General features: G+C 36.4%; 2 protein-coding genes across 2 annotated transcripts; one reads left to right on the top strand and one right to left on the bottom strand.

Moving 5' to 3' along the window:
* Positions 1-487: 487 nt before the first annotated feature.
* On the top strand, positions 488-2220 carry LOC110911603 (putative pentatricopeptide repeat-containing protein At5g52630). The gene has a single exon (XM_022156235.2). It carries the CDS (start codon positions 526-528, stop codon positions 1927-1929), a length of 1404 nt encoding a protein of 467 aa, XP_022011927.1. The 5' UTR covers positions 488-525; the 3' UTR covers positions 1930-2220.
* A 438-nt stretch (positions 2221-2658) lies between these two features.
* Positions 2659-4909, bottom strand: LOC110911604 (peroxidase 3). Its single transcript, XM_022156236.2, has 5 exons — positions 4842-4909; positions 4465-4732; positions 3647-3844; positions 3410-3572; positions 2659-3264 (listed from the first exon to the last, which is right to left on the bottom strand). Exons 2-5 carry the CDS (start codon positions 4660-4662, stop codon positions 2849-2851), a joined length of 975 nt encoding a protein of 324 aa, XP_022011928.1. The 5' UTR covers positions 4663-4732; positions 4842-4909; the 3' UTR covers positions 2659-2848.
* Positions 4910-11120: the final 6211 nt, after the last annotated feature.

Raw genomic sequence — 11120 nt, 5'->3', positions numbered from 1 at the left:
AAAAAATCCTAGCAAGTGGTAACCTTTTTTTTCATATAACCATCTATGTTTATGCTTCTTCATCGGGCACGTAAAAGAAGGTTTTCGTCATATACCTTATACACTTCAGATATGATCCATAACATGTCTTAATCAAGAGATTCGAGTCATCAAGTGTTAGTATGGTCAACTTCTTTCAAAAATATGTGAAGAAAGATGGTACATGAGACCATTTCATGTATGTATTGAATTTTGTCAGCTAACTACCACCGAAAATACATTTGTTGATGATACGTCAAAAAACAATTGAGTGGCGTACAACATGTCATGATCTAAAGCACACACTAATGTGACTAAGGTATTTAACGCGAGCAAAAACTTATACAGTAACCTCATATACGGATTATTTTTTACATCGCTACAGAGTTAAAACATAACAATAGTTTATTCTATGATTCATCATTCTATCATTTTATCAGTTTTACTAAACAAGAATAAATTCATTACTCTAGAATTTTAGAAACATAAAAACAAACCCCAAATGTCATGTTCTCTAAAACTCCCCAATATCTTGATTCATCAATCCATGAATCACTCAACAATCTACTGACCAAATTCTCACAAACCAACAATTTCAAATCCATCAAACAACTTCACACTCATCTACTTAAAACAGGAATCATCTTCATCTCCTACACACTTCAAACCAATCTCACATACTCATACACTATCTGCTCTCAACAAAACACCATCAAAACCCTAACCAAACTCTTCAATTCCTCCATTATCACACACCCAGTTCCCTTCAATTCAATCATATCTTCTTTTGTTAGAAATGGGTACCCTTTTGTTGCTCTCAAAACTCTATCTTTCATGCACGTTAATGGCGTAAATATAGATACATATGCGTTATGTAGCTCGTTGACAGCTTGTTGTTTGACTAAATCTGGGTTTGGCAAACAGGTTCATACCCATGTTGTGAAATCTGGGTGGGGTTGTAGTGTGTTTTTGGGAAGTGCTTTGGTTGATTTTTACGCAAAATCAATGGGTGTTGGTGATGCACGCAAGGTGTTTGATGAAATGCCTGTGAGAAATACGGTTTGTGCGAATGCGCTTCTTTCGGGTTATGCTGATGCTAAGATGTGGGTAGAGGGTACTGAGTTGTTTAGAAGTATGCCTGGTTTGAATTTGTGGTATGATAATTGGACGTTTACGGTTGCTTTGAGTGTATGTTGTGGGTTGTATGCGATTGAATCGGGTAGTGAAATACACGCGAAAGTGATTCGAACTGTTCACGATCCAGGAACCGATGTGTTCCTCTTGAGTTCGTTGATTGATTTGTATGGAAAATGTGGAATGGTAGTTAAAGCTAAACAAGTTTTTAACATGGCAAGACTTGCCGATGTGGTGTTGTGGACGGCGATGCTTGGTGTGTACGGTCGAAATGGGCGTCACGAAGAAGTGATTCGGTTGTTTAAACAGATGTTGATGAAGAAAATTAGACCAGATGGGGTGGCATTTGTAACAGTTATATCAGCCTGTGGTCACACGGGTCAGGTTGATCTTGGGGCCGAGTATTTCGAGTCCATGGCTCGTGACTTTGGGCTATCCCCGAGTCCCGAGCACTACGGATGCCTTGTGGATTTGTTTTGTAGGGCGGGTGAGTTAGAAAAGGCTTGGAATGTGGTTAATAAGATGCCAAATGAAGTAAGTGCGAGTGTTACAGTTTGGGGCGCGTTGTTGAACGCGTGTTGTGATCATGGGCATGTTGATTTGGGTAAGTTTGCGGCTCGAAGGGCGCTCGAATTGGATCCTATGAATACCGGGATCTATGTTTTGTTGTCGAATATGTTCGCTAAATGTGGTTTATGGGATGAAATCGAACGATTGAGGGAGTTGATGCGCGACAAAGGTATCAAGAAAGATATTGGGTGTAGTTGGACTGCATGACCAAAGAGACGTTGGTCTAGCGGTATCATAATGTTAATTTAGGAGTAGGATTTAGAGGGTGAGGGTTAGGGGTGCAAACGAGCCAAGCGGCTCGCGAGTTGCTCGAGATCGGCTCGAGAAAAAGCTCAAAATGAGCCGAGATTTATCGAGCCTGAGCCGAGCTTGAGCCTAAAACATAGCTTGTTTATTTATCGAGCCCGAGCTCGAGCCTTGCATGTGAAGCTCATCAGCCTCGTCGAGCATTAGTGTAATATTGTTTTTTGTTTGTATAAAATTACATTTACCCCCTTATTTAAAGTTTTCTAGTAAACGAGCCGAGCCGAGCTTATTTAAACTTGTTTACGACTCGAGCCCAAACCTAAAAATAAGCTTGTTTAATAAACGAGCCCGAACTTCACTTATCGAGCTCACGAGCCTAAATGATTTATTTTTATTTAATGTATTAATAAACGAGCCAAGCTTGAGCTTGAGAAACTACCAACGAGCCGAGCTCAAACTTGAGAAACTACCAACAAACCGAGCTCAAGCTTTGAAAACATAGCTCGAGTCAGGCTCAAGCTCGAGCCTGGTTGGTCTCGGCTCGTCTCGTCTCGTTTGCACCCCTACCGAGGGTGTGTGAGTTCGGTGATAAAAAAAAAGTTGGATTGAGACCCAATGGGCTAGATGCATAACCAAACTATTATTGGGTTGGGCCTGGCCCAACCATAGAATAAAAAACTAGAAACAAGAAAAATAGAAACAATGCAATTTTCATTCCCTTATTTTGGTTCTATTACACAAGCATCATTTCTAATCTCACTCACAATCAACTTTTTATTTGTTGTTTTCCCACTTGCAATGATAAATAGAAAATAAAAACACCCCAACAAACATAAATACAAAATAAACAAAACAAATAAAACATCAAAGGACTACACACTTAGCTGTTTACAACAGCACAATTCTTTCGGATCTCACCGGAGGTACCCGTTTTCACCTCAATCTGACCCATTTTCTCCATGGACATTGCAAACTCACTGAAGAAATTCTGAAGTGATCCTTGAAGGAGTTGATTTATTAATGCCAACGTGTTTGAGTCCCTAGTAAGAGCCGAATCAGACTCGAACAATCCCCTACGCTTTAGCAATAGCGAGTAGTAGCTAAGATCGAAAGTGGTACGGCTCCCAGGATCCATCTCAACTATTGTTGTATTGTCGTTTTGTGTCCTGCATTTTCTTGATTTAAGATTGGCAGCGTATTCACTATCGAGTGTCGGGTCTTGATCTCCCACACCCGTGAAATTGTATAGACGGTTTGAAAATGAGGTACAAAGCGAGATTCCAATAGTGTGAGCACCTAAAATAACATCAAAATATAGTAAACTTCGTATTTATGGTGACAATTTTGACTCGTTTACTTATCATTAAGTTGATTCATATAAAAGGCATATAATTTAGTCAAACAAAATGCATCAAACATATTGTATTGTAATATAACTAACCTGAAAGCAAAACAAGATCCTTTATATCAAGACTTTTATTGGCAAAGTTTTGTATGAGGGTGGTGATGTTGTCGAATGGAGCGGGGATTTCGGCTAACGCCTCTGATGCAACTGATATCACCCCGTCTCTTCGGCCCGTTGGTACTTTCCATGAAGGGCCACCCTTTAATAAAACCGAAAGAAATCAGTATGTTTATATTAGGGTGGGATTTATGATAACGAAATATAAATTCTTACGGTGACAACGATGGAGTCTCTAGCTGCAAGAGCAACAATATCAGCACAAGAAACAATGCCAGGGCATTCGGCTTCGAGTAAACTCTTCAATCTATCGATGAAATCAAACCCTCGAACAGTTAGGTTTGGGGGTGCTGTTTTCTCTGTTTGATTCCCTGAGCTTGAAGTAAAATTCAAAAGGACGGATCCGTCACAACCCTATTGAAAACACCATGCAATGTTAGTTTCGAAAGGGTAAAATCGTCTTTTTTGTATTGTGACATGTGTTGACAAGTTCAAGTTCCACAACTGGACGGGATTTTTACATGCTAGAAGAAATCAAAGTATTACATTCAAATTAAACATTACAAATTTCTTATTCAATCCACCTTGCAAAATTAGTTTTTAAAAGGGGAAAATCGACTTTTTAAGTGCATTTTGAACTTTGCTCCCAAGTTCTAGTTCCACTACTAGACGGGAGTTTACCATGCAATATTAGTTTTGGAAAGGGTAAAATCGTCTTTTACGTGCATTGTGATCTCTGCTAACAAGTTCTAGTTCCACCACTAGACGGGATCTTGACATGTTATAACTTATAACAAATAAAGTGTATTTACGGCCTTACATGTTCTAAATAAAGACGGGATCCACAAAGTAAAACGAAAGTTTAGATAACCTAAACAAGATAGTTATACCGCGAAGCAATGCATGCACACACGCAAATGCTACATTGTATATTGCAACATGGCAACACATTTATGCGAGCATTCATTTCATGTATGCATTGCTACAAGTTCTAAAAACAAAATGAAAAAAGATAAAATATCGAACGAACTAACCCTAACGAAACAATCATGGAAATGCATTCTGATAAGAGCCGCCGCAAGCGATGGAGCATTGGGAATATGTTGGTTCACATAATCTTGTACTATCTTTTCGGCTTTTGGGCATGCACTCTTATAAAACCCTAGCTTCAGATCACCTCGAACCGAACCAAAAATCACAAGAAACACAAAAAGCGAGAAAAAACCTTTCATTTCTTCGCCTTTTCGCTTCTTTCAAGATTCTTGTAATGGATAGGGCTGAGTATGAGTATGCAAGTAACGTCTGGATTTATAAAACATGCAATAAGATTAAAATATTAATCTCATCATTAAACAATAAATGAAGTGAGAGTAGTTAACAATTATGTGTTAAAATAAGCAACAAACCTCACCTAATACACAGGCCATAAGCATGTGTGACATAAGATTCAAACGCATGCATGCACTAGTTGATCTTCACGGATTTGTTTCATTCATGGACATATGTTTGAATGGTTGAAATTTGAGTATTATTATATTATTTGAATTATAGTATGCAAACTGGAAAGTGATACTAAAGTAAATAATAAGTTAAGAATATTATAATGGTGGTTTTGGTAACCTGCTACCTTGGAGTATCCCGACATGAAGAACATGCAATTATGCAAATAATTAAAGATGTGCCTTTTATAATCATTTATGGTATTTTCCAAGTCAAATTAATATATTTTTGTAAGGATAACTATGTTCGGTTTGGATAATTCTAAGCATAAGAAATAATGTTTCGTTACTTACAAGCAAGGCAGACCTTCAAGTGATTCTGTAGCTTTTCCTATTAAATTTGAATGACTCTATAGGTTTTTGTTTATTGATTTCTATAAACTAGTCTTAATCCCCCCGCGTTGCAAGGCAGGGGCGCAAAACCGTGCTACCAATGTTATGGGGCCGGGGGTTAAAGCCGTGCTACGTAGTAACCGAACAATGACCCGGAAAACGACGTAAAACAAAAGCATGAATTTAACACGAAATGACTTGCATGACGTAAAACAAGACAAAGTCAAATTTATATCCACGTATTAGAAAGTTAAGGGGTAAAACAAACATGAGGGACAGGGGGCGGACCCAAGCCCACTTCAAGGTGGGCGGGCGCACCCTCGGGGAAAAAAAATTAGTGTTAAATTCCGTCGAAAATCCCATCCGCACCCCTTGGAATTTTTCGTCCGCACCCCTTGGATTTTTCGACCGCACCCTTGAACGCACCCCTTAGGTAAAAAGTGTTATCAATTTATATTTTAATTTTTTGGTAAACTCTTATTTAAAAAAAAATACTACCTAAATTATATAACTTTTAATACCTAACTAACTAAACCCAAATACTCATACATTTACCCACTTATAATTCCTAACTAGCTAGCCCACTAAGTCTTAGCCCATTAACCAAACCCAATAATATTTCAAACTATAATAAAATAATTAAAGCCCAAAACCTTTAGAAATTCTCTCCCGCTCTCTCCCTCTCTTGCGTCCCTACACTGCCAACGAACAACATCACCCAGCGACAACAGTCCAGCAGCCGGCGACCACCATAATCAGCCACCATACCTCCGTCGTTTGACACCAAATCTAACCGGAATCCGAACACGGGTAAGTTTCTTTGTATTTTGATGATTTTGGTTGATATTATAGGAGAAAAAAAGGTAATAAAGTTGTTAAATAGGTTTGAAATTTTGTGTGTTTTGACGTTGTTTATGGTTTTTTAGATGATTTTTAGGGTGATTATGTTGTTTATATATTTTTAGGGTGATTACAACTAACGTTATGATTTCTAGGCTTAAATAGTTGAAAATTAAAATTGAAACATTATGTTATGGAGCGATGAACTTATGTTATATAGAGAAAGGATTGTTTAAAAATTTAGTTTTAAGTGATGTTTTGGATAGATTTCAAAAAATGAAAACCCGTAGGGCGTCGACGTTTTAATTATTTTTGTAACAAAGTTTACATGTTTTTGATTATTATATAAATTTAGTTTGATGTTCGTTTGTTTTACATGACCCGACCCGACCCGATACGAACCGATTTTTTTACTCATATAACTAGGGGCCTAAAATTTTTAAAAATATTCCGCACCCCCACAGAAAAATTCCTGGGTCCACCAATGATGAGGGACCATATATGATCAACAAACACCTTGTTAAGTAGAAAAATAAGGAAGACCAACAAAATTTAATTAAAAAACTAAACTTTTTCAAGTTTGTTATGTAAAAAAAAAAAAGAAAAGAAAAAAACCACAATTTTATGAATTAATATAGAGAGATAATAGTTTGCTTAAAAAACATGTAAATATGGTTGGATTGGTAATCACATGCCTTTTATTAGAACGATTCGGGTTTGAATCCTATATTCTTGTTTTGTTTTTTTTTTTTTCAAATTTGTTTACGACCAGACATTCATAACAAAGGACAATAAATATATCACAGTTTTGGTTTGGGACATGTTTCTAGTGACAAATCTAGAAAACAGTGGCGGAACTTGCCCAAAAAGTTAAGGGTATCCTATTTTTTTAGGATCAGACGTATCCTTTATATAACAGAAACGGAGTTGAGGATCATTTTTACACTACGAAAATGGAGCTAACGGGTATTAAAACCTTATAAATAACCAATAAGTTTATGCATATAGTAGTTGTAAAAGTGGCTTTGGGAGTTTTTAAAAAAAAATGGATTTTTTATTTCTAACCCTAAAGTTTCAAGCTTTGGCAAGTTAAGTTTAAAGTTTAATCTTTATTTCCATTTTAACCCTAAAGTTTTAATATTTGACAATTTGAGTTTAAAGTTTTAATGGTAATTTAACCCCTTTAATTAATTTGATTTTTCACTTCTAATTCAAAAGTTTCCATCTTATACAATTTAACCCCTTTCATTAACTTGATTATTCATTTCTAATTCAAAAGTTTCCATCTTTTGCGATTTAACTACTTTGATTTTTTTTACTTATGTGTTGTAATCTTGGCTTTGATTTTTTTACAAATCTATCCTCACAACTTTTTTTACTTTCAACTTTGGTCCTTTATAATTTTCATTTTCTACAAATTTTTCGCTTTATGCTTCGGTTTTTACGTTTCGTTCTAAATTTTGCGAGTTAACACGACGCAACGTGCGTGTGTGGGTGAACGTTTTTACATCGTCTATTTTTTCCAGTTTGACAGGTTCAACATAACGTGTGCGTCCTAAATCGACTTAGTTATAACTAAAGAATCCCCGCCGCATTGCGGCGGGTCGTAATTCTAGTTTTTACAATACGGAGACAGGGTTGAGGGGTAGCCCGTGCTACCCCTATTAACACTCTATGTCTGCCACTGCTAGAAAATCCTTATAAGAGCAACGTTTCAAAAAACAACACATTCTTCTCCAAAGGTCGATTGAAGCAATCCAAAAAAACAACACAGTCAAGGGGCAACGGCTGGGGATTACCCCTTGTTACAAGGTAGATCCGCCCTTGCATGTTTCGAACATATAGAGGCGTTGTATACAACCGGTTGGGCTAGCGGCTAATTGTGGTTAAACTAATTGAATGGTTAAGCGTGTATAAACAACATGTTCTTCTCCAAAAGTCAATTGAAGCAATCTAAAAATAATCAACTTGAAAACGAAATTTCACCTTCTAAACTTATATGAATGTTGTCTAATCAAATAAAAACCCTTTATCTACACTCCAAACCGAAAATATGTCAGTCAGCCTACTCAAACGAAAAAAAGAAAATAAGGACTTGACCGAGTAAAATTAAATCCCTCTAGATTGATAGCTGAAAACTGTAACCCCGTTGGAAAAAAAAAACTTAGATTCACTATTGCTTACAGGAATCCATGTACATTGTGTAGTTTATAGAAATTAATACATATATCTGTAAATGTTTATGAGTGTATGTATAAGTTTATAGAAATTAATACATATATCTATAAATGTTTATGAGTGTATGTATAACTTTATAGAAATTAATACATATATATGTAAATGTGTATGATACAATAAAAAATAGATAATTAGCTTAAAGATTTTGGTCTAGCGGTATCTTATATACCAACCGTATATGTTTTCTTACTTTATTATATATAGATACAATAAAAAATAGATCGCCTTAAAGATTTTGATCTAGCGGTATTGTTACATAAAGAACTCATAGCGATTATTTTTTAAAAAGTAAATTTTCGTTTTGTTTCCTGTGGTTTGGTCGTTTTAACGGTTTTGCCACAATCATTTAAAAATAGTTATTTTACTCCATGATCTATGTAACATATCTCTATTTCAATCCCTGCCCCAAACGCCATCCGTTTTCTCTGTTAAAACCTGGTCACGTGCCCCTCACATGAGGGGCATTTCAGTCTTTTCCCATCCTCCTTTATATAGAAAAAATGACTTCTAATTTTTTCACACCCTTCTCTCTCTTCCTTCTCTACCACCACTTTCTAGCTTCTCTCTAGAACCCCAACCACTAACCACAACGATGATTCTTGTTTAAGAACTCAAGAATGCCAACTAATATCCCACCGAGAATCTCAATCCAATTCCTACAACAATCTTTCTGACCTCATCACAATTCTTATCAACAAAAGATGCGATTTTTTACCTGGGTGTTTGATATTATAATTAACAGCTAACTAATTCAAGATTTGTTTAGCAAAGGCGTAATCTTTAGCTTTGTAAAGGCGATAAGAGAATGAAAAATAGGGTTCGATGAGATTGAGGTGTTAGGTTTGAGGGAATTGAAGAAATTGAAGTAAGATTGAGGTGGTATTTGTGGGTTTGAGAGGATTAGGGTAATGATTTGGGGGTTTAATTTGGATGGGGGAAATTGGGTCATATCGAAAGATTGGGAAGACTTGAGGGTTTTGGAGATGTAATTGGCGATTTGTTGATCTGAATTTGGGATAATTAGGTGTTTTGAGATGGATTTGAATGCAGATGATAGGGTTTTGTTCGACATGGTTAGGGTTTAGGGGAAAAGAAACATACGTGCGTTTGTGAAAGAGTTGATGATTTGCGGCCCCTGCAAAAGGGTAAGCATGATCTTCTTGAGGGTGCATGATTATGTAAAGAGGTATTTCTGATTCAGTAAATGCTATGTATTTACTACTCTCCCCAGTAACTTTCCGGCAATTCGAGGCTTTAACTTCAGTGGTTCTTTTAGGTGATTTCGGTTGATCTTAAGTAAGTCTCGCCACATGTTGTTTGATGATATCCCAATATTGGTCGGCTATTTGTGTTGCCTGTGGTTGCCGGTTAGAGGTGTATGGTCGGGGGTCAGATGTGGTAGTTGGTGGCCGGTTGGAACCAGTAGATCAAGGGTTTTCTGGTAGATCTAGGGTTTTCTAGTTGCTCAAAAGACGATGAGGGTTTCAGACCCTATCGTTCGACGACAAATGGTTCAGGTCGGCAAGTGGTGGTTCACGGCAGGTTGTGCTGGTGGTTCACGGTAGGTTGAGAGAGGGGTGATAAAGAGGTGGTGGTTGGTGGTGGTTGGTGGTGGAGGTGAGAGAGGGTGAATGTTTTTCTTATATTTGTATCAATAAATATATACACATATATTAATGATGGGAAAAGACTAAAAGGCCCTTCATGTGAGGGGCACGTGACCATGTTTTAACAGAGAAATGGATGGCGTTGGGGGGGGGTGTAACACCCCAATCGCGTAATATAACAACACGCGACAGAAATATCGGGGAGTCACATTACAAATTGCTCACAACTACTGGTACTAAATTGTTTCAATATCGTTAACATTGTTTTACAAACAAAGAATACATGTAATTGTTCTTTTGTTTTAGAAGTCTAAGGCCCGTATGCAGTCCTATGCGTTGCATGCTTGAACAGTTGAAAACCTGAAACATATGCGAAAACAGTCAGCATAAAAATGCCGGCGAATACATAGGTTTTATTAGCCAAATAAATGGCAAAACATTTGGTATTAATCTTAATTGTGAAAACTCGTGACAAAATAAGTCTGTATATGGCAATATGATATTTACTAAGTCATTTTATACCTTACATTGAAATCTTGATTAAACCATCGTAAAAACTTGTTAATATGTTATTAGGAATCCAATCAAGGATTAATAATAACTGTTTTGAAATAAATCAAAACTTATATAAGTATTATGTAAATCAAATCAATGAGTCATGATAATACTTCAGATATCTTTCTAAGAATCTAACACATAAAAATATGGGAGATTCTACAAAGATTTTGATAATCAACATTGAAACAATTGTACACAAAATCCTAAAGTGATCCAGATAATGCTACAAGAATAATAAAATAAGAACACTTATATATAGGAAGTACCAACAGCGTATCCACCATGTTCTTATTTTATTATACCTGTTTCGTTATCTAAATCACAACTACCACATAACACATAAATCGTCAACTTGTACCAACTCGTAAACACGCATTAAAGCACACAATGAATCCAATCAAGGACTCCAATATCAGTACTTTAAACATCCTACAAGAATCAACATATGAAGATAGATAGATGCTATAAGGATTCGGGTTCTGTCACATCATCTAATCTAACATGCATTAAAGTACACAATGAATCCAAACATGGACTCCAATATTAGTACTCTAAACATCCCATATAAGTCTAACTATGAAGATAGATAGATACTATAAGGATTCGGGTTCTGTC

The sequence above is a fragment of the Helianthus annuus genome, chromosome 15 (genome assembly GCF_002127325.2).
Source record: "Helianthus annuus cultivar XRQ/B chromosome 15, HanXRQr2.0-SUNRISE, whole genome shotgun sequence".
Lineage (NCBI taxonomy): Eukaryota > Viridiplantae > Streptophyta > Magnoliopsida > Asterales > Asteraceae > Helianthus > Helianthus annuus.
Note: the sequence above shows the minus strand (reverse complement) of the source record. Positions and strands in the feature narration are given on the sequence as shown.